This window comes from Micromys minutus (assembly GCF_963924665.1).
Source record: "Micromys minutus genome assembly, chromosome: 2".
Classification (NCBI taxonomy): Eukaryota; Metazoa; Chordata; class Mammalia; order Rodentia; family Muridae; genus Micromys; species Micromys minutus.
Window position 1 is genome coordinate 17,853,915 of NC_137971.1, and position 23,727 is coordinate 17,877,641.

Below are 23,727 nucleotides of genomic sequence, written 5' to 3' on the forward strand. Positions count from 1 at the left end.
GCCTAAACAGTGCTGTGCACTTACAGCGTGCCAGGAAGTATTGTGAGGACACGTTCAAATGTGTCATGATTGTGGGCCTGTGACCAACAGGGACGGTAGAGATAGGTGTATGATCACCACCCACCAGGCTGGCAGAGGGCACATAGAAAGGCTCGGAGCAGGTAGACAGTGATACAGCTAACTGGGATGCCAGAGGTTAGAAGTCAGCACAACCTTAGGAGATTAAAATGTGGTGAGAAATATGACAAGCGAAAAGAGTTAGAGGGGTACAAGAGAGTATGCTACACTGGCTACTCAAAAGTAGTTTGTGCGACTTTAACCTGTAGAGAATGAAGTTTGAGGTAAAAGCAGAGATGAGCGATAGTTTCAGCAGTGGTAATAAGAACGGATTGAATCTGTCAGCTACAATGGCAGGGTCAGGACATTTGGGAAGAATTTAGAAGGCAGGCTTTGAGTAGCATGAGACGTGAACTAGGCATTTTGCATCATCAGGTATGAAAGCATGGACAACGCAGGTTTTTTCACCGCAGCATGAATGGCGATCATGGCATCAAGGAAGAGCATTATGACGTTCACCGTGACAGTGAGACATGAGGGTCAGACACCGAGGCTGGCTTTCTCAGGTCATAGGTCCATGTAGGGTAGAGTCCTGTGAAATGCGTGTTGTACTGTTACAGAGCGAGGAGACTGAGGATTCAGGGTGCACTGTGAAGTCCTGTGCGTGTAAGTTTGTGCCAGGGAGGAGGCACTGGGCTTCTAAGCGCTGGGAGTGTTCCTCTGTTAGCATTCTAGAAGAAAGCTATCAGTCATACGAAGTGATAACTCTCTGATCGTGAACAACTCATTTCATTTCTTCAGGCTTCTGCTCCTGTAAACTAAGAGATGAGGTGTGATAATCTTTGAGATCTCTTACCTGTTCAGCATCTAAAATGATTTTCTCCTTTAAAGCATCAAGTAAAATTTATGGTTCTGGTGGTGTTAATTGTGTGCTATAGCTAATCTTCACAGTGCTTGCTAGATGCCATTTTTAAATGTGCTGACATGGCTTTCTTCCTTTTTTTCTTTTAGATGGCTAAACACTTTAGGAATGTTGGCCAATCAGGGCATTGATGTTGTGATACGACATTCATTTTTCGACCATGGATACAACCATTTGGTGGACCAGAATTTTAACCCATTACCAGTAAGTGCTGGATAAAGATTTCCAATATCATTTGGTTCTTTTGATCATGCCCTTTTCCACACTAGATGGTTTTTTCCTCCTTTTGCTATTGACAGTCTCTTTCATAAATTAGGCAGAGCATCCTTGTCTTTGATTTCATGAACCATTCCATGGGCTTTTGGCTTCACCACCTCCCCCTACACATACAGCACCTACACAGACATACATATATACATGCACGCAGACACATGTATACATACATACATTTATATGTGTATAATGTATAAATTTGTTATTTTTACTTTAGCAAACTTTGTACAATTAAGATTCCACATCTACTTGTGGCCTGTTTGAACTCTGCTTGAGAATGAAGTTTTCCAGATTGTTTTCTTTTAATGCTAATAGGAGGCATTCGCTAATGTCAGATGCAGCATGTTGAAAGCAGATGGGGGTGTTCACCAAGATCAGATATAATAGGAACTCAGCTCTAAGGGAAGGGATGAAGTATACTGGAGTTAGAAACTGACCCCTATGTGACAGTGAAGATTTGCCCCAAGGCAGAGTTCTGAGTGGCCTTCTGTGTCATCAGAGAAATCTCACTGAGCCCAGAAAAGCTGGCTTTAATTTTTCCCTTAGAAATATTATGCAGATGATTCCTTTGCACGGGTATCATATCATGGCCCTGGCAGAAGGTCAAACTCCTCTCCTCTAGTCTGTGGTTGCCCTTTGAGATGATGTGTCTGCTTTATTGGACTAGAACACAGAGGGTGAGACTGGAAAGGGGTATTAGCACCAGCCCTAGACCAGATTCTGAGCCTTGAGCCAAGGCTGCCTTTAGGGCCCTGAGAACAAACTAGAAAGGTGAATAAGCCTATGTTCCTGTCACTTGCCTCCTTTACCTATTTCTACCCAACTTGTCCTACATTCCAAACCCCACGTCAAAAGGCCTTCAAGTCCAGAACAGCATCCTCAAGTCTCAAAACCGAAACCAATTGGCACATTGTTTTTATTCCCAGAGCAGGAATAAGTCTTGAAGCATGTATGTGAGGCTGAGGGAGGAAGGGGGCAGGGTTTTCTGCTTAGAACTGTAGAGATTTAGTTTGTTTTAATATATTTGTATAAATAAGCCAAAATAATTAGAAAACCATCTCCAAGGCATAAGAATTAAACAAACATAGATCATGTTTTCTATTTGGAATAAATAAAAATGGTTGTTTTTTGTTTTTTTGTTTGGGGGGTTGTTTTGTTTTGTTTTAAGCAGCAGGAGTTGGGGAGGAAACAATAATGAATGAATAATAGAATGTTATTGTTCTATTACACATCTAAATAAATAATAGAATGTTATTGTTCTATTACACATCTAAATAAATAATAGAATGTTATTATTCTATTACCCATCTAAGTTCCTAGATGCATATACAGGAAGGGCTTTTCTTAATATGTGACAGGTAAGGAAAGAGAACTGGTGGTTAGAAGGCAGATATGCAGATATCACACAGCTTTTTAAGTAAGGCAGAGGCTAACACAAACATTTCATGGCAGGAGCTACCTCAGCATGTCTGCAGAAACGCAGGGGCACATGTGCCTGAGACACAGAAGGAAGGAGGAGACTTGATAGACATGAAGTAGGCAGGAGTCAGGTTGCTCAAGGCAAGTGTACTTTTATGGCAGTAATGAGGAGAAATCACCAGCAAGCTTTAAGAGGATGTAATCTCTACTTCCGTGCATTGAGTACCGTTTTTAACAATGCAGGTAATCCTTCACAATTCACAAATTACTTTTTTATTTTTATCTAATTTTATTTGGTATATCAGCAAAACTGCAGTCCTGCCTTTTTTTATTTTTCCTTCCTTCATTCAAACCTCATTCACTCATCTTCTTTGCATCCCATTTGCTTACTGATAACTCCTGGCCGAGGGTCTCTGTGGTGAGCCAGAAAGGACAGATCCTGTGTAATGGCGAGAAAAAAAGATGACTGAGGTCATTGTAGTTTATCATAACTGCTCCAATGAAGCCTACTGAGCTAAATATGGCTTTATTAACTCTCCTGAGAAAACAGAAAGCTAAGGAGTCACAGTAGCCAGGGCACCTGCCGCTGGTTTCTAGCTCCAAATCCCATTTCTCTCTACAGTGCCACCTATTTCCCATAGCACTCACTCAGCTGTCTTCATTGTGCCTAAAGCAAATTCTGCCCTTGACCTGGGTCTGGAGATAAATAGGAGCAAAGGAGACAAGCTGGTGCCAGACAGGTTTTGGAAGACTCAGCAGGCCTTCTTTCTGGGATTAGTCAACCTGAGCACCTTACCATGCCTCTGTGTGACTGCCAGAGACCTTGGCCATATACACTTAAGACACAAACTTTCATGACTTTATTCTCCCCCAAAAGAGTAACTGCCCGTGGCTTTCTTTAAAAACAGAGCACAGAAATCTTCAGCTGACACCTGATGGCCCCAGAGCTCACATGAGCCTCTAAGATGCTGAAACTGTGTCCACGGATGAAGCACAAAGGCTCATGTGAGCTGGCTAGCTATGGTTCCAGAGGCATCCAGATGTGGTAAAGAAACCATATGTAAAAGCATTTACAAGGTAGCAAGTCCATTTTTATCTTCCCTCATAGCGAAGCCTGTACCTTATAAGTAGAAAACCCTGAAGCTGGGAGAGTATCCTAAGTGTCTCCTGGAAGAAATTTACAAGCTAGAGCAGAACACTGCTGACTGGGTCCAACGATGGGAAATGGGGCTGGGCTTGAGGATTATCCTGGTCTCCGTGTCAGACAGCTGTGGGACTGATAACCAAGCAACGCTAATAAAAACCTGTGGGCTTCACGCTGTGCTGCTTCTTCAGGAGAGTTTAAAAGATCAGAGGATAGTGAATTGTACTTGAGTATCTGCCGGAAAAATATGTTTTTCCTAATCCCATTCTTTCAAACCCAGCTTATTATATTTCAGGAAAGAATCTTATTAGCAAATTTGTTTCTGTTTTGTTGGTGCTCTTGAGTAAATCCAGAGACTGCAAGCCTCTGAGGCTCAGGGCTCCTCAGGCCATGCCCCACGCCACTCTCCCATTTCTCAGCTCTGGCAGGCCTGCTCCAGTAGTACCTGTCAAAGGTAGGAGCCAACACCAGGCTAGGAGGATGCTTTGAACGTGGTTTGTAGGAGTTAGGGTGAGAGAAAGCGATACAGAAGAATTTTAGGGTGGGAAAAGTATTCTGGGTAGTACTAAATAACGGGTTCTTCATATGCCAATCCCAACACACGGAATGGACGGCACAAGTAAGCCCTGCTGTAAAATGTGACTTTGCACATCACCGATGGAAAGTCACCAAGTGTGAAAGCTCCAGTCTGACATTGCTGATGGTGAGAACTTCTGAGGACATGAGGGAAGCACATGGAGGGAGGGGGGCATCTCTGTATCTGTGGGCTGGGTTTCTGTTGGACCTGAACTCTCCTCTTTGACAACAGAAGTAGGGTGAAGAAGAGAAAGGAGGAGGGGACGGGACAGAATGAGAAAGGTTCTACTCCACTGTTCTGCCCAGGAAGCAACTTTTCAGCTACAGTGCTTATTCCTCCTGGTTCTCTGGTAGCCAGGTGTCTTCCTCCTGCTGTGAGACTTTCTCCCTCCTGAGGAAAGGAGCACATTTTAGTTAGGTATTGTCATAGGCTCCCGCCATTGGGAAAGAGGGGACATGTGAGTCTCCACAGCTAAGCAATCAGTTGTGAGCTCCCTTGGGAGTAGACGATGTTTGTGCAGAAGAGTTCTGCACATTCAGTGGACAGAGTCCAGACCCCACCAGCCCGGGCACTTCTCCGAGAGGATTTGGGAATTCAGCTTGTTGCTTTTTTTAAGAGTGTGATTTACAGAGCTTTCAGGGAGAGGAATGGGGAATTACTAGTCAGCATCTTCCTAGCTCCCACGCTAGGACAGCAAAAGGAGTCTTCACACAGACATAATTCAATTTAAAAAAAAAAAAGAGAGAGAGAGAGCTCTGAGTTCCATCACCATTGTGTGGATGTACAAATAAGACATAGTCTCCCATCTGCGAAGTCAGTAACCTGGTGTGTGTGTGTGAGATGAAAGCTCATCCTGCTTAGACTAGTGTAAGGCGCTCTGTCAGGCTGTCTTAACTCTTCCACTCTGGGCATAGTGGGCAACCGTGGGCTATCAGCACTCGGTTCTGCTTACTATCCTTGAGTAAAAACAAATACTCAACAGCCCTGTGCCCATCCATTGAACACTCTCTGTGTACATTGTTCTGGAGTACAATCAGCAGGTATGGATTAGAGCACTGCTCAGTATTCTACAATGAAATTAAACCTATGGTTGCAGTCACCATAGCAACATACTCAGAGCCAAACCGTCACTGCTCAGACGTCATTGAGTTTTTGGAAAGAGCGCTGCCTTTTACTGTTGCTGGTCTGGCCTGCTTGGTCAGCCTAAGTGTCCTCTAACTCTAGGACAAGTTGTTTGTCAAGTACCCCACCTTTCTTTTCCCCTCTTTAAGATGTTAGAAATGGCCATCCCTTAGGCACAGCATAGCTGAGGTACAAACATGGGACCTGCTCAGTGTACCCTTTCTTCAGGAGGAGCACCTCATTACAAACCCATGTCCCAGTGCTGCTGGATGGACTGAGACTTGACCCACCCAAGCAGGGAGTAGTATAGCCTAGGACTGAGAAGATTTGTGGGTCCTGGTTCTACATCAATTATGTGTGTCTTTGGGTTCTGGCTTCCCTTCGATTGAGTTGAAGTGAAGATAAACTGCCTTCCCTGTGAACCTCCACAAGTCATGGTCAGTGTACTTGAGAGAATCATTTAAAGCGTGCAATTTTGATTGTGCATTTACATATAAGTATAGAAAATTATTTGATGGGACTATATCTCAGAGCAGTAAGGTTGCAGGCACCTTTTTATTGCTTCTTTGTAGACTTTGATTTCTGCAATCAATAATACTGGGTTTTTTAAATCTGAACAAAGATCTTTATTTTTAAATACTATGAATGAATTAAAGTCTGCCTTTAAAATATCCAAGGAAACATAAATCTCTACCTGTGTATGTTCGATGTATTCACAGGGGCTTATTACACTCATCATTTGCTGAGCGCTGTGCTGAAGGCAGCATCTGACTTCAAGGAGCTGGCATCACAGATACAGATGTGAAATAGATTAAAAGGGACTATGGCAAAAGCCATTTTAAAGGATAGGAAAAAAAACAAAAGTCTGACTGGTGATGGCAGCAAGGGCTACCCTGAAAGGGTTTGAGGGAGAGGCAGTGGCTAGGTAGATCCACAGTAAGTGGCCAGTTTGGGTTAGGGGAAGAATATCTGAAGAGAAGCAGTAACACACAAAAGCACTCATTTTCCAGTGACCATGGAAGATGAATTAGGAATAATTATCACAGTAAGTTTTTCCCATTGCTGTCCCATGGCCACACAGGGTGTGTGAAATTGAAGAACTCAAAAGCTAAAAACCTGGAGGTGGTATGGCAGGGGAGGTACAAACCCAGACAAACTAGCCTGTGACCTGTTTCTTTGTGTGACCTTCCTTCTCTTTCTTTTCTTTCCCGTGGGATCCATCAGGAACATGAAAGAAGCGAAGCCTACCTGTTTAGGGGTAACTGTGATGTGAAATTCAATCCTGTCATTAGGGTCCTAACAAAGACTTTTCCATGTGCAGCCTTCTTTGTGGGAGCCTGCTGCTGCTGAGAGAAGGGCAGCCTTGGCTGTGGGATCAATCGCTGGGGCTCAGGCTGCTTCCATCAGTGGCCAGAGCAAGGGCTGCATGCCCAGTGAACAGGACTCCCTTTTCTCCTCTGTGCCGATTAGCCCAGGCTTCAGGCTCAAAGCCTTGTTCTGTGTGTCTGACCAGGCAGGCAACACTTGGCTACTGGTGCCTTTACATGCAAGCTTCTCTGATTATTTTTCTGCCCACCCTCATCTTTTTTCTATTTATCAACTTGAGCAATATGCAGAGTACGTCAACAACACACTAGTATTTGTAATGGCTCACCACTCTGGGAAGTAGAAACAGCTCTGGGCGTGGATCAGATGAGGCTCAAAATGCAACACTGTGATTTTCTCATCACATGAGCCTTTCTTTCCTCCATGAAAGTGGGCGATAACTGCGGAGGCTGGAGGATTGGAATTTACTTCTTCAAATACTGACTTTGAGATCCGCCCAGCTTTGAGATCTGTAACAGCTTTCCCAGTTACCTCCTATAAGTACTTGAAATTACTAGAAAACCTCTGTGGACATCAGTTTTTTTTCTCCCTCCTGTACAAGAGCAGAGCCCGTCTCAGAGGATTATAAAGGGTTGTGTGAGCCAGGGCATGTGTATCTTTCAGCCTGTCATAAATACTCAGTGATTGCCAAGGGCTTTTGTTTATGACGTGACTTTGTAAGATATAAAATTGTAAGTCACAATAATAATTCTTTACAATAACATGAACATAACTGTAGTAAGAATCTTTGAATATTTGTAAAGATCTATGGGAAAAGATTCAAGTAATAACAAGGAAAATATATAATGTAGATTTTTTAATTGAATTGCCAGAAAATTAAAGGAAGCAAAAAAGAAAGCTGTGGTTCCTAGATTTGAGAGGAATCGACTGCAGATAGTTAAAGGCAAACTAAATATTCTGTTTTCTTTTCCTCCTGCAAAAATGCTGTCTAACTTTCCCAGTGAAAGCAATTAAGGCCTTGGCAGGGCTGCAGTGCTAATGCTGACACCTTCATGTGTTTATGCATGCCCCCCAACAAGCCCTGGAAACCGTGATATGTCACACCAAAGTGCTAATGACGGCATGTCATGTAAATCACTGAGTAGAGATTTGAGAATCTCACTCTGCCATCAGCCATCCAGATTGTCCCCAGATTGCAAAGCTGGAGATCACAGCTACTGCAGATTGTGTGGCAACCTAAGTAAATCAGAGAGAAGAAGCGACCACAGTATCACTGTGTCTGAGTTTAGGAGCATACTGTGCTCCTTGAAGCAACCTGCTGATGAAGATGAAAAGGTCTGCTCAGGATTGACAGAGCCAAACCTTGCCTAAGCTGGTCAGCTTACCCAGACCATTAAAAAATTACCTAAAATAATCAGGCCAGAAAGAGAAAGGAAACAAAGAAAGATGTAAAGGGGATAAGGGAGCAGAGAAATGCCCTTAAGAGGTTTAGAAGGCTTTCTGGTGTCACAGAGAGACAAACTTAATGTCATTTCACCAAAGACCCTGTGTTTGTGACAGGCAGTGATTCTGAGAACCAACAAGAAGATCCTGATTACCAAATGTTAGAGCCTAAAACTGTGAGCCTATTTCTTAAATCTGTTTCTGCGTCTTAGTAGCTATTAGTTTTAAGTGAATATTCTTTCTAGAAATAGAAAAGCCCTGGATTCAGCACTCAGTGCACACACACCCACACACACATGAATGCATACACACATGAATATTCATATGCACATGCACACATACATGCATGTACAAATATACATAAGGATTAGGGCCAAAATAATTAAAGAAGTGGTTATAAAAACATGGAAATAGAAGTAAACATAAATTCTGGTTTTAAGTTATTTAAATATACCCCACAATTTATAAAATCTCAAAACTCTATCAGCCACTAAATACTTCTGTCACTAACTGAATGAACTCTTAGCAGTATCTTCTGTCATCTCAGATTTGGTTTTAAGCAGGACAAAGACTGAATAAAATACAATGTTCTTGCTGATTGTGGGCACATGGAGGCCGTGGAGGATGTGCATATGGAGTCTAAGAAGTCACTTAAACTGCCTACTTCCTCTGAGACACGTCCTGTGCTGTATGTGACTCTCCTCATTCAGGGAGACCTCTTCTCAGTGTCACGACCACTCACAGCCGAAGTCTGTGAAACGTCAACACAACATACACTCATCGGGGAAAGCTACATAGCACAACTGAAATATTGCGAACAATCTTACCCTAAGGTTCTGTCAGATTTATTTTCCCTGCTGGGAACGTAGTCCAAACTTTATCAGCTGATTTAAGAGCTTCCAGTTCCCACAGCCACCACCGAAAACAATTAGCTATGCAAGTGACTTAGGCATCTTCATTCAACAAATCCACGAAGTTTGCATTTTTCTTCTCCCAAAGTTTCTCAGAATTGATTCTCCCTAGAGATGGGGCAAGCTAAGTTCATCTTTCTATTAAACAGCTATTGAATGTGCAGGGGAAGAGAAGGACACAGATGCTATTTCACCACAAATTGTGTGTGTGTGTGTGTGTGTGTGTGTGTGTGTGTGTGTCTGTGTGTGTCTCTGTGTGTCTGTGTTTTAAAGGGGGATTAATTAGAGTAGATTCCAGATTGTGGTCTGGATAGCCTCACAGTGTCTGTCTCCTGATGGAAAGACTAAGAATCCAATAGTTGTTCAGTCCTGGAGAACGTCTCATCTGGTCTTTAGTCTACATTGGAATCCCAAAGAAGTAGGGCCTAATGCCAGTAGAATAATGCTTCCGCAGCAGAGTAGATAAACTAGCCAGTAAGAGTGAAAACAAGCAGGCAAAAAAGCAAAATCTTCCTTCTCCATGTCCTGAGCTGCTACCATGGGTGTGGTCCAGACTTACGGTGGATCTTCCTACCTCAAATAATTCAGTCAAGAAAAAGACAGATATAATCAAATTGAAAACCAAAATTAGCCATTATGATCACATCATATAGGTGTGCTGCATATTTATCTATTTATTGGTAGGTAGTATGACTTCTCACACTTTTTGTCTAGTATGACTGTGTTCAATTTTACATGCATGAGTAATGTATAGTGAATGTTTTCATCTTTATTGGGTGTATGCCGATTGCTACAGTTCAAATGATGGCAAATTTTCTTCTATAGCTTTGTCCTCAGTACAGCAATATTAAAATATGTGCCCTCTAGACATTAATTGTATCTTAGGTTCTATCATCATGAATGAGAGTAATAATGCCCTTTTATAAAGGGACAAAGTGTTGAAGACTATGCTCTCTTGATCCATCCATTGCTTCCACCCAATGAGAGCACAGTGCAGCTGCCCTCTGGGTTGCAGCAACAAAGCACTACTGGATGCAAAACCCAGCCTTCATCAGACACCAGCCACACCAATGCCTTAATCTCGGCCTCCATGAGAAATAATTTTTTGAACTTTATAAACTGTGCAATTCCAGATGCTATGTTACAGCAGTGTAGACTAATCTCTGTAGGAACAGAACTACTGCTTCATCTGAAAACTTGTGTTTAAATTTTTGAAGAATTACCAAACTGTTATTACAAAATGTTTTAAACATTTTGTATTTCTGCTATCAATAATTTAGGGCACTATTCCTCAGGCGCTGTGTAAGAGTAAAGAAAGTGAGCAGAGCACAGGCATCCACGTGTTTATTGCCTTCTTCTTCTGATGATGACACCATAGTTTTGCTGCTGTGACTTCCCTTGAAGGCACAGATGAACCCGAACTCTAATGGTAATAATCTCTTTCCCCACTTAGGTTGCTTTTGTTATGGTATTTTCTCACAGCAACAGAAAAGAAACCAAGACATTCAAAAATAAAAAGAAGTAACTGTACTAATTTCAGACAAAGCTGTCTTCAAAGCAAATAAATTTACGAGGCATAAAGAAGAGCACAACATAAAGATAAGGTTCCTAGAGAATGTGGAACAGTCTTTTGTGGTCATGCACTTCACAGCTGACTCTTGAGTTACACAAGGCAAAGACAGGTAAAACTAAAGGAATAAATGAATCCATTGCCATAGCTGGAGACTTTCAACTTTCTTCTATTAAAATTGAATGAGCTAGCCTTTCCAACTAAATTAATATAATCAACATAATCTCTACGGACACGCTCAGAAACCCATCTCCCAGGTTTCTAGATTCTGTCAAGTTGACACTTAGCCCAAACCATCAGTCCTGGTATATTTATTTCTATTTCTATGTTTAATCTACATAAATCTTCATATTTAAAAGAGTTTCACATGGAAAGCCTACAGTTAGGTATTGGAGTTCTTTGTTTGTTTGTTTTGTCTTTATTTTTATCTGTAAGATTATATTATAACATCATTTCTCTTCCCTTTCCTCCCTCCAATTCCTTCCATACACTCCCCCCTTGCTTTCTTTCTAATTCATGGTCTCTTTTCCCCCTTTTATTGAAAATGAAATTTTTTTCTCATACAATATATCCTGATTACAATTTCCTTCCTCTACTACTCCCAGTTTCCTGACACCTTGTTTCCCCCTCCATATTCACTTCCTTTCTGTCTCTCATTAGAAAAAAGCAGGTTTCTAGGAGATAACAACCAACTATAACAAAAATAAAAGGTAAAACAAAAAGATCACATCAGTACTGGATAAGGGAACCTGACAGAAGGGAAAGCCCCAAGAGCAGGCACCCTTGCTTCTTCAGTCAGAAGTCCCACAAAAATACTATGCTGAAAGTTATATTTGTGCAGAGAACCTGCTGTAGACTGACGCAGGCCCTGTGCTCGCTGCTTCAGTCTCTGTGAGTTCATGAGCCTTGCTAGTTGGTTCAGAGGGTCTTGTTTTCCTCATGTCCTCCATCCCCTCTAGCCTTTACACTCAACACCTCCTCTTCTGTAGGGTTCCCTGAGTTCTTAGGGGAGGTATTGATGGAGACAGCCCATTTAGAGCTGTGTGTTTCAAAGACTCTCTCTGAATAAATTGTCTGGCTGTGGGTCTCAGCTTCTGTTCTCGACTGCTGCAGGAGGTAGTTTCTCTGATGACTACTGAATAAGGCACAGATCTATGAGTAGAGCAGAATATCATAAGTCACATATAAAACATAATAATAATATAATAATTTTTTTTCTTAAACCAGTGGTGTTTCATTTTACTCTAGCTCTCTGGGCGATCTAGTCTTTGGTTATATGTTAATCCAAGCAACGTCGAGTATGGGTTCCATCTCATGAGTGGGCCTTAAGTCAAATCAGACATTGGTTTGCTATTCCCACAAGTTCTGTGCCACCTCTACTCCAGCATACCTCACAAGAGGACAAACTATAGGTCAAAGGCTCTGTTGTCAATGGTTAGTGTTTACATTTCTCCTTCGGTAGCCTGCAGAGCATCTTCCTGTATCAAAGACACTGGAATGTAGTGGCAAAGACTCCATGTAGACACCAGCTGAATTTCCCTGTGCAATGAGTTGCGTGGATGTTGTCTACAGCAATGCAGCCTCACTGTCAAATTGCAGAGAGCAATCCATTGTCATAGCAACAGCCTGGCTTGTTTGGGGATTTCCATGGGACCCTCTTGGCCAACAACTCAATTGAATGCAGTCCAGTACTGCTATTGGAAGCCTCATTTGGTCAGTTGGGACTCTATATCCCCCATTATTAGGACACCTCTTTAGGATCACCTTCATATATGTTAAAAAGTTTCCATGGCACTGAGTTTCCACCCCATCTCTCAAATGCCCCTTAATTCCTGCTGTCTCTCTCTGCTTTCCCTCTTTCAACCATGTTTCCTATCCCCCTCCCCACCTGATCCTCCCATTCCATGCCCACCTGTCCCCAGTCCACTATGGATCTATTTGCCTTCTTCTACATGCAGGCATCCAGTTGGACCAGCACTATTTGTCCATAGGTCTGGATTTTCAGTTTGATTCCAGTGATTGGTGTGTCTGTTTCTATGGCAATGCCACGACAGTTTTCTTATTATCAAGCTGTAGCACAACTTGAAGTCAGAAATGGTGGGACCTCTAAGACTTCTTTGACTTTTCAGAATTGTTTTAGCTATACTGGGTGGTTTTGTCTTTTGGCTTTGCATATGAAGTTGAGAATTGTCCTTTCAAGGCCTGAAAGAACTGTGTTGGAATTTGGGGGTGGGATTACATTGAATCTGTAGATTGTTTTGGGTAAGATGGATATTTTTACTATGTTAATCCTACCAATCCAAGAGCATGAGAGATTTTTCCATCTTCTGATAATCTTCAATTTTTTTCTTCAAAGACTTGAAGTTTTTATCTTACAAGTCTTTTACTGGCTTGATTAGAAATAGACTAGGGTATTTTATATTATTTGAAGTTATTGTGGAAGGTGTTGTTCCTCTGGTTTCTTTTTCAGTCTGTTTGCTATTTGTATATAGGAGATGATTTTTTAAGTTATTTTGTATACAGTTACGTTGATGGAAGTATTTAACTGTAGGAGCTCTTCGGTGGAACTTTATGGTCACTTATGTGTATTATCATCTCACCTACAAATAACAATACTTTAACTTCTGCCTTTCCAGTTTGTATCCCCTTAATTTCCTTCAAGTGTCTTCTTTCTCTATCTAACATTTCATGTACTATACTAAATAGCTGTGAAGAGAGTGGACAACCTCGTCTTGTTCCTGATTTGAGAGGAATTGCTTTGAGTTTAATTTAATGTTATCTATAGGCTTGCTGTAGACTGTATTATGTTTCAGTGTGGCCCTTGTATCCTCAACTTCTTGAGGACTTTTACATGAAGGAGTGTTGGATTTTGTCAGAGGTCTTTTCTGCATCTATGCAGAGGTGATTATGTGGTTTTTATTTTTCTTTCAGTTTGTTTATATGATTGATTATATTTATTGATTTTCATATATTGAACCATCTCTGGGATGAAGCCCAGTTATCATGGTCTATGGTATTTTTATTTCATTTCATTTTATTTTATTTTGGATTTGGGTTGTAAGTATTTTATTGAGTATGTCTATGCCTATATTCATAGAAGAATTTGTTTTGTAATTCTCTTTTTTTGTTCAGTCTTTATGTGGTTTGATATCAGGGTAACCGTGGCTTCATAGGATGAATTGGGCAATATTCCTTTTGTTTCTTTCTGTGGAAGAATTTAAAGAGTATTAGAATTAACTCTTTTTCTAAAGTGTGGTAGACTTCTGTTCTAAAACCATCTGGCCCCTAACCTTTTTTGGTTGGGAGACAAAAAATGCAGTCAGAGAGGGAAGGAAGGCTGCAGCAGGTGTTCTTTGGCAGAACTAGAGATGAAACTAGGGGTTGTCTTTGGAAAAGAGGAGGGAGTGGTGAAGGTCTCCATCTACCCATCTAGCCTGGTCAGCTGGTGTGTTCACGGAGAATGCCTGCGTGCTGAAGGTTGGGATGTTGGGGTAGGTTAGGGAAAGGAAGGTTGGAGGAGAAAGTATGATTCCTTAGGGATGGGGTCAGAGAGGAAAGGAAGATCACTGAAGATTTTCAGCTACAGAGCTAAGGATAAGATGGGGGGATCAGATATAGAGGAGCAGCGGAGAGGTACAGATCTGCCTTCAAACCTACCTGTCAGAAGAAGCCCTGGAGTTGGCAGGGTACCTGCTGAGATTGGGGTCTGGAACAAAGCAATAAGTCACGAGTGGAGTTTAGGAGAACATCTGTGGGGTCCACAGATGGCAACAGGAACACAGGGAAGACTGCCACAGGTGCTCTGATGCAAAGTGGGGTCTGAAACTGGGGGGCTGGATCTGGGGGAGGGAGAAGGGAAAATTTGCAGGAAGTATACCTGGTTTGAAGTAGTTTTGTTTTGTTTTGACACATTCTGAAATTCATCTTTTAAAATTTGTTTATTTAAGCCATTGATGTCCAAAATGATGATCAAATAGCTGTACTGATAGCTACTATATTTGCTGCTGTTAATGTTGCTTTTGTTCTTTGTTTCTATTTTTTCATGATTTTCAGCATTTTACATGATTCTCTTTCTCCTCTTTACTAAAATATCAATTAATTTTCTTTCCTTTTTATACTTGTTATCCTATAATTTGAAACACCTATTTTTAATTAATATAATGCTACTTTCAGATAACTGTAAGTCAGTTCATGGTAACATAAGTACTTTAGGATAAAATAATTTCTCTTTGTCGCGATTGTTCTTTATAATACGTCATCACTCATTTTATTTAAACATAGGCATACATAAGCATATGTATAGATATAGATGTATGACACATAAGAATATGGATAGATATAGATGTATGATACATAAGAATATGGATAGATATAAATGTATGGCACATAAGCATATGTATAGATATAGATTATGACACATAGCATATGTATAGATACAGATGTATGACACATAGCATATGTATAGATACAGATGTATGACACATAATCATATGTATAGATACAGATTATGACACATAGCATAGACAACCAATGAAGTGTTGCTAGTATCACCTTGAACACAATGTTATCTATTAGACAATTAAGATAAAATTAAATATTTTTAATCTTTAACAAAATGTATTTTCTTTTTAATTAAAATATAATTATATCACTTCCTCTTTTCCCATTCCTTTCATTAATCCTTCCTATGTCTGTCCCCTCAAATTGGTATATTCTTTATCTTTGATTATTATTATAACTTATATGTGTGCAGAAATCTTAACTGGTTCGTCACTTTTTTATGTGTTCCTGGATATCCTGGAACTCAATAAACCCAGCTGGCCTCCAGTTCCTAGAGATCCACTTTCCTCTACCAATTTCCTGAGTGCTAGGGTTGGAAGTAAGCACTGCCTAGTGCTCAGCTCATTCTATCGACTTCTGCCCCTCTTGTAGATTCAAGTCTCTATTCTGCATTCCTTTCCTTCTTGCCAAAGAAATTCATTTGCCATTTTTCACATAGCAATTCTACTGATAAAAACTCTCTCAGGTTCAGTTGTTAGAAAAAGTTTTTTTCCTCAGTGTTTAAAGAGTATTAGATCCTATATCTCAATATTTTCTTTCTTCCCACCCCTCTTCTTCTCAGTGACCCTCTTTCTCCTCCTTTCCTTTCTCTTTCCTCCAAACCCCTAATTAAAATCCCAAATATAAAACACTGTTTTCTTCTTACCTGACTTTAGAGTGATCAGACTAATACATATCTTTTTTCTTTATGGGTAAAATAGCTGTTCCCTCCTAGCTTTAGGACTTTTTAATGCTTTATTTTCTGTAGTTGAAAAATACATAGCTATAGTTAAAGGACTAAAAAGTACATTTATTTGTTCTGTTTTGTCCTCAGGGCTTGCTAAAAATTAATTAGTTGCAAATGTGTTTCTGGACCATATATCTATTCATTGATTTAAATATTTTGGTTGTAATGAAAATACCATACTCTTGAATATTATAAGTCCCAGGATGAAGATATTTTCCTTTTCACGATATTTTGGCAACTATTTTGAATTTTCAGTGTTATATCAACCAAAGGAACCACCAATATTTTTATTCTGCACAAAGCCCTGTATCAAGTGGTAAGTTTCTAATTACTGACACTCACCACCAATGAATTAATTATAGGAGGGATGTGTGTCAACATAATGAAGACTGTCTGTGACAAACCCACAAGCAGCAGAGTGCTCTGCAGCGGAAGGCTCCAAGCTTTCATGCATTGATCTTACTCTGACATCCATTCGGTATGGAATTGGAAATCATCTGGAACCAGACTACTGGGTACATTATTACATTATCCTTAGCTTGCTGTTGAAGAAATGAGCTCCCAGAGAAAGTATGTAATTTGCCCAGAGATTACTCACAGAATGTACAGTCTATCTTGCTCTTCTCTAAGCACGAAAAAGTACATCTCAACAATGTGAGCCGAGGTCAAGCCAACCAGTCATGCCCTCTTTTCAGTCAGTCTCTTCACCTCTCTGTCTAAGCAGCCTCCTGCCCTTCCTTCACTTCCACTCAGGGGCCTAACCTTGCCTTCCCTCTTAAGATGACCTTGTCAGACATCTCTTGCTGGTGCACATCTCTGAACTCATAAGCTTGACATGCAAAGATTTTAATAAATTAGGTTCACCCTATTTTCATAATTCTGCTTTCAAGTAGCCACACACAGCGTGCCTATCTTTAGTCAGAATGGAAGCTGTGATTTCCCGATTTCCCATATGCCTTTTCCTGATCACCTCAAACATCCTCAACAATTAAAGATTCACCTCGTTGCCATCTTTTCTAATGTTCCCAGTAAAAGTTTGTTTCCTTGGCTCTCCTAAGTTAAATAAATTAGTGTTTTCTTTAAGAAAATAAGCTATTTAAAGGCAGGAAATATTAGGACATAATAGTACAGACTGGAAGTTTGTTAAAACAGCTATGGCTAAATTGAAATAAGTTTAAATTTCTTTTTTACTAAATTTTACTAAATTAAGAAGACATACTCCATTCTAAGAAACAATTATGATATTGCCTAAAGGACATTGACCACAAACTTGTTGGTTCTTCCCAGTTACCTCTTAAGTGACAGTATTTGTGCACTTGTGTATCAATGACAATAGAGGCAGAAAAGCATCTCAAATATTCAGAACTCATACAGGTATTTTGCCAGCACCAAAATGCTCCTGGGTGCAAATCCACACCAACTCAAATAAGATGTAAGAGATAAATAGCTTGCCAAATGAAATGTCTTAGAAACACCAATCTAATGATACATATAAATTAATCACAAGCATATGGATTAAATTTCCCCCAGAAAAGGCATGTTTAGGCTCTCTCTGGACCATACGTGATTGAAAAATGATTGGAGACATTTCCTGAACCCAAAGAGAAAAGGAGTATGTCTATACTTCTTTAACTGTAAATATTAGTGCAATAGATAAATTATCCAGAGGGCCTGCAGAAGTTAGAAATATGGACAGGAAATAAGAAAATGAGATTTGGCTTTAAAATATGTTCCAGGTACATCTGGGGCAAAATAATCAGAAACAGGAAGATTTCTGTTTGACTTAGAACTCAGTACAAGTATAGAGACTGCAAGACATCCAGGGCTATTTCTAATTGCCATGGTACTCATAGTGGAAGGGTAATTGTTATTCCTGAACATGCTAAAGCAAAGACCCTAAACCACAAAATATAAAATAGTGCTTATGCTCACAGAACATACACAGGGTCTTCACTGTTTGTCCTATCAAGATTCCCAGGGTATAAAAATGGTTTGGCAAAATGCTGAATAGCTTTACTACAAGACTCAAGGGAAAATGACCAAAGTCAATACGATAGCCTTTAAGGAAAGATTCCAAAAGCAAGATGGAACCTAAGAGTTAAGACAAGAGAAACTGAAACTCAAGTTCAGGTAGGACATTCTATAGATGGAATTAAGCCTTTTTATTTAAATTTAAAAAGACATTAAGGGATGGTCACAAGAAGCCTCTGATACTTATTGTGTATTCTACTCATTTGGAAATAGCATTTTTAAAGAAATCAGATACTCATCCAAATAAGGGGAAATAAAGTGTGCTTACTATAGGCAAGCTCTGACCTTGGACATTGGACCATATGATACAGTATAGTTTTATTTGTTTTTTAATTAATTTTATTTTTAACATTTATTTTATTATATTTTTGATAATTTCATACATGAATAACTGTATTTATACCATTTCCACCCCCACTGTTCTCTCACCAACTTCTCCTATATATCCCTACTTCCTCTCAACTTCATAGCCTTTTAAAAAATATTACTCCTACACACAGACACACTACACACACACACACACACACACATACACACACACACACACACACACACACACACACACACGTGGGGGGGAGGGAGAGAAGGAGAGCTGAGTCCATTCAGCACATTCACGTGTATTTAGGAATGGTTACTGCAGTCAGATAACTTAGAGAGGGCGTGGCAGCCGTCACTTGTCTACAGCTCTTCATCTAGGGGTGGGACACTGTAAACTTTTCCGAGTCTACATTGGCATATCAGTTGGTGTTGTCATTGTGCAGGTATTGTTTAGGTTACCATACTACTGAGAGCTCATAGATGCACCTCCCTACCAATTATAAGAGACATGTAGCAGATGCCATAACCCTCTGATTCTTACATCCTTTTAGATTCCTTTGTCACAATTTTCCCTGAGCCTTAGGTGTAGGAGTCATGCTGTAGATATATCAGTTGGGGCTGGGTACCCAAAGACAGTTGTTCTTAGTTTTTATCATTACAGATGTTGGGCATAGTCTTTGCAAGAAGAAACATCTTTGGTAAGGAATGAGAACTACACTTATTTGTTGCTATTAAGAGTAAGTATTTAGAATGCAGTTGGGAATTAAACTGGTTTAGGAAACTCACAGTAGAATAGGTTCTCCTCTGGGGGCCATGGTCTCACCAGACATGGGTTAGTTAACTAGGCTACATTGCCAGACATGAATTTCTTTCATTGAACAGACCTTAAATCCAATGTGGTGGCTGTTGGTTACCGCTGAGATATAAAGGCCACTATTGCATCTTTGAATATAGTGTGCCATGCCGGTCATTGTTGTGGTTCATAGGCATTACCACTGGGTAGAACTGTTGGTTGCTTTTCTCCCTTGGCAGTTGGCAAAGCACCTTTGGGTCCTCAGGGAGAAGCTCAATTCCTCCAAGTCCAAAGTATTTGGTGTCTTCAAGAACAGGTCTTACATTTAAGTTCTGGAAGGCAAGCATAGAAATAGTCTATATTGTTTTGGGAGACTCTTAGACTCTTCTGGCTAATGATTTGAAGGGAGATTTCCCATGCCTGGCACTGGAGATTTTGGTAGAGAGTGGCCCTTAAGAGTGGTATAACTTGATTTAAATTATTTATGTGTTGTATATACACATACTTATATATAGTGTATATGTGTTTTAAGAAGACATAGTTATTATGTCTCCCTATGGCTTTTTCAGTCATCTTTAAGGTTTTTTTTTTAATCCCTGTCTCAGTGTTGCAGGGCCTCCCAGAAGAGTCCCATCCCATCGCTTTGTTTCCCCTTCATGGCACCTCTGTCCTACCATCCCTTCTCCTTCTCCCTCCTCACCCACAATACCCTTTTACCTCCTTAGTTCCTGCGGTTTCTCCTGGTTATACACTCACTTTTGAAGATTCAGAGCTGGCTCCACAAATAAGAAAGAATGCAGGATGAAGATGACAAGGTCTCTGTGGGAGTGAGAGCCACCCATGCGGGATGGTTTTATTTGAGTGAGGTACCAATTCTGCTAGTCATCCCAGAGATGCAGATCTAATGCGGTATCACTTCTGCGACTCTCAAAGTTCTTAGGGGGAATTCCTGAGGTATTTTTAATATTTTCCCAGATTTATGTTCTCAGGATTGGTGTCTGGGGCCAGATGTATATACTGCTTATAGAGTACACCCTGAAGCCAGTTCCTTTTGTCATGTCCTGGGTTTATCTCTCATGTTACAGAAAGTGAGGGGCCTCAAGATAGTAGGTGGCCATCCATTATGTGTGCAGTACAGAAATTGTGTGTGTTGTGTCTTAGCTTTCTGCGAAGTTGCTGCTCATCCCAGGGAGCTCCCAACACACACACACACACACACACACACACACACACCACACACACACACACACACACACACACACACACTATTGGGCTGGAGAGAATAAGTTCTACTTATCTAAAGTGACTTTATGCTCAGGTTCTCGTGAAATTTATAAGCTAAAAGGGACAAAGTGGCAACAAGCAGGAGAGAACACAGACAGAAGCCAGTCCTCGATACTGAAGGGGTGGTGGGAGAGAGGCCGTCAACAGCCAAAGGATGCTGAGACCAAGCTTCTGTTCTATGAGCAAGTGCTCTGGCTGAATGTTTCAGACACACAGGAGGGTACCCAATAGCCAGTTCAAAATAAATCAGTGGCCCTTGGCCAAATCTAAATGGTGGTCCAAGCTCCAGAAAAACTCACAGTCATCCACCTAAGGAGACAAATGAGTGGTGAGGCACTCAGGGCTTGTGCTGGTAACCTCACACCGCTTCAGTGTCTCTTCCAGTGAAAGTGGATTAGCTTGAGGTCTCACATTAGATGCCAAAACTGTCAACACAAAACCCAGAACTCACCTCAAAAGGAGTAAAAGATAGTCTGTTCTGAGTCAGATATGAGTGCATGGCCCAGGAATGTGTGTTTGGTTACCTCGTGTATCATGTCTCAAATACGGAAGCAGTTTTATGAGCTTTTTGTAGTTATGAGACAAAGAGCATCATAAATAAAGGCATTTTTTCAACTTTGTTAGTGGGAATATTAAGAAGGTAGATTACAGAACAGTGCGGGGGGGAGGGTCTGCTGTAGGTTTCAGAAGCTATCAAGTACCATACATAGCTCTTGAATTGATGAGGAGCACTAGCAGATTTATTTCATAAAAATACATTACAAAGATGGTATCTAATAGTCAAAAGGATATTACATCAGATACAAGGGTTGGCAAAGAAGGCCTGATAATAGGACTAAAGGAGCCCAAGATAATTAGGCTCCAGATTTGCAGTATTCCAACTCTCTATAGCATGAAGTTCTAATCACACCATCATCAGCCTTGTAGAATCTTCAACACTGATAGTTTCACAGGGCTTGGAGTTGCATCCCACATTCCCATTGGTGAGACGGCTGGCTTTATTCTTAAGAGAAAACAGACATAATTTAAAAGACATCTTTTGGGCTAAGAGGAAGGAGAATGGGTTTTTGAGGTTGTGTTGAAACATGCAGAACCCCCTGCTTTACTCTTTGATTTTTCTTTTAAAACTAGTGACCCAGCTTGGACCTAACAGCTGACCTAGTTAAGCACATCTCTTTGTTTAAATCTGTTGGCTAATTGGAGACAAGACTAGAAAAACTGTGAACATCTGGAGAATCAAGTCACCGTTGCCAGGGGCCTTGTTCCCTGGGAGACTAACCCAGTTCTCAGTACTTCCAAGAAGGGTCTGTGTTAGAAACGAGGATTCATGGGAGACAAAATGTCCAGGTCTGGTGTTAAAGTGATGTTAGGAGTGTGTGAGAAGAACTGTACGTGGCTCTGGAGACATCCTGGACTGTGGGGGAGCTGCATCTCTGTGGATATGCCAGTGGGCTGAGGCATGTGCTAAAGAGCATGCTCAGGAGATGTCAGTGTGGCCTTCTGGCAGCCGACAGGCTGCTGTGCTTCAGAGATCTTGCCTTTTCCTACTGGATATGTGATTGTCCTAAGAGCAGGGCTGCCCTTCCGGATGGAGTCCAGAGAGAGTTTGCCTGCTGCTAAGACAATAAGAAGAGTTTCCAAGACCAAGTAAAGTTGGATTCTAGAGCCTCCATCTCCGCTGTGACACTGGCTGCAGTCACATTCTACAGCTCAGACACTTAGTCACAAACCATTTTACAAACCCATCTCTTTTAAACCTCCAATACTTCTTGGACTTAATGAACATTTTCCAAAAAATCAATTTTCCATTTAAATGTAGCTCAACCTTATCCTCCTGGAAACTCTTCATCAAGATTCACATTTGTTCCTAGATACCCTCCAGATGTGGGGAAGAGAGGAGGTCTGAGCGAATGTGTATCGTTGACATGAGTATAGCCATGTCAGTTACCTCAGTGTGTCAGACCCAGAGGAGCAGCAAGGCCCTCTGCATATGGGTCAGGTCAGAGGGATGGCAAAGCCTTTCTGGTCCTAGTGTGACCGTTAGGAGTGTGTGCAAAAGCTATCACCAGCAACTTCCTCTACCCAGATGTTTACAACCTAAAACTGTTTGCTAGCAGAGACCCTCTACTAAGACCAGCTAACTCTCCACCCCACCCCTAACCCCATCCTGTGCATAACAGATTTGTGGTTCCTGGTGGTCATATACTTGCCCTTGTTCCATCAGAACTCACACCCACCGCACAACCTGTCTTTGCTGTGTGTGTGTGTGTGTGTGTGTGTGTGTGTGTGTGTGTGTGTGTCTGTCTATGTTTCTGCCCTTTCTTTTGTTCTTTACCACCCCAGTCAGGTTTCCAGGCCTGAGCTGTGCTGGACCACATCTGGGTACAGAGATGCATACACCACATGCTAGCGTGGCAGTCTGTTTCTAACATTTAATTGCTCGTTGACCCTCACTCAGCATACACTCACATCTCCAGAGTTTTTTGTCTTCCTTCATATTGATACCTGTACCTAGAACTGACACACCGTCTGCTTCCCAATCCTGAGACTTTGTAGTTTAATGCTGTCACCAAAATTATTCCAGAAGATGGCAGTTTTCCATGACCTTACAGAACATAGAAATCTGAGGTCAAACAAAGGCAACAGCAAGCTAGTCATGCTGACTGGACCTTCCTTTTGCACTCAACTGTGCCACTGATCCCTGGCCCCACAGGTACCCTGGGACAGCCTATGAAGTCTCCCAACAGTACTTCATATGCAGATGGGATCTCTATGTTCTTAAGTTGCCTGGTGAATGCTGGGTATTTTTCCTGTGGTCTAGGCAATGTCTTGACTCTGGTCTAGTCTCCTGCAAACTTTCCCTACACCATGACATGTACTGCCTTCTCTATAGTGTGGTTCCTAATAAACTTCTATTTTTATACCCTAAAGTGTTGTTAGATTAAGAACAGTTTTAGGAGTTTGGAGTTAGAAATATGACAATTTTTTTTAAGACCATTGCCTTTTGAAAGATTCTTTAAAGCTAACTTGAAATTCAAAGCTGAGGACTGATCCTTTCAGGGCCCTCTGACTTCAGCATAAGCTCAGATATCTAATTAAAGAGATAGAAGGAGTTGAGGGACAGCAGGTTTCCTGGGGAATTCAAACTGGGCATGCTGTAAAGGAGTGTCACACAGGTCACTTCCTGTCTTCCTGAATCTAGTGAAACTCTCCTAATAAAGCTGTTTTACCATTAGCTTCTTGCTTCAGA

General features: G+C 41.0%; 1 protein-coding gene across 3 annotated transcripts in view; it reads left to right on the forward strand.

Annotated features, from left to right (window-relative positions):
- Positions 1 to 23,727, forward strand: part of HPSE2 (heparanase 2 (inactive)) — a gene marked incomplete at both ends in the record, with an annotated part of 624,570 nt that overhangs the window by 502,519 nt on the left and 98,324 nt on the right. For all 3 annotated transcript variants that reach the window (XM_080913133.1, XM_080913134.1, XM_080913135.1), the window contains one exon: positions 1,069 to 1,183. In XM_080913133.1, the coding sequence (XP_080769259.1) occupies positions 1,069 to 1,183 (115 nt within the window). The remainder of the gene's footprint in view (positions 1 to 1,068; positions 1,184 to 23,727) is intronic.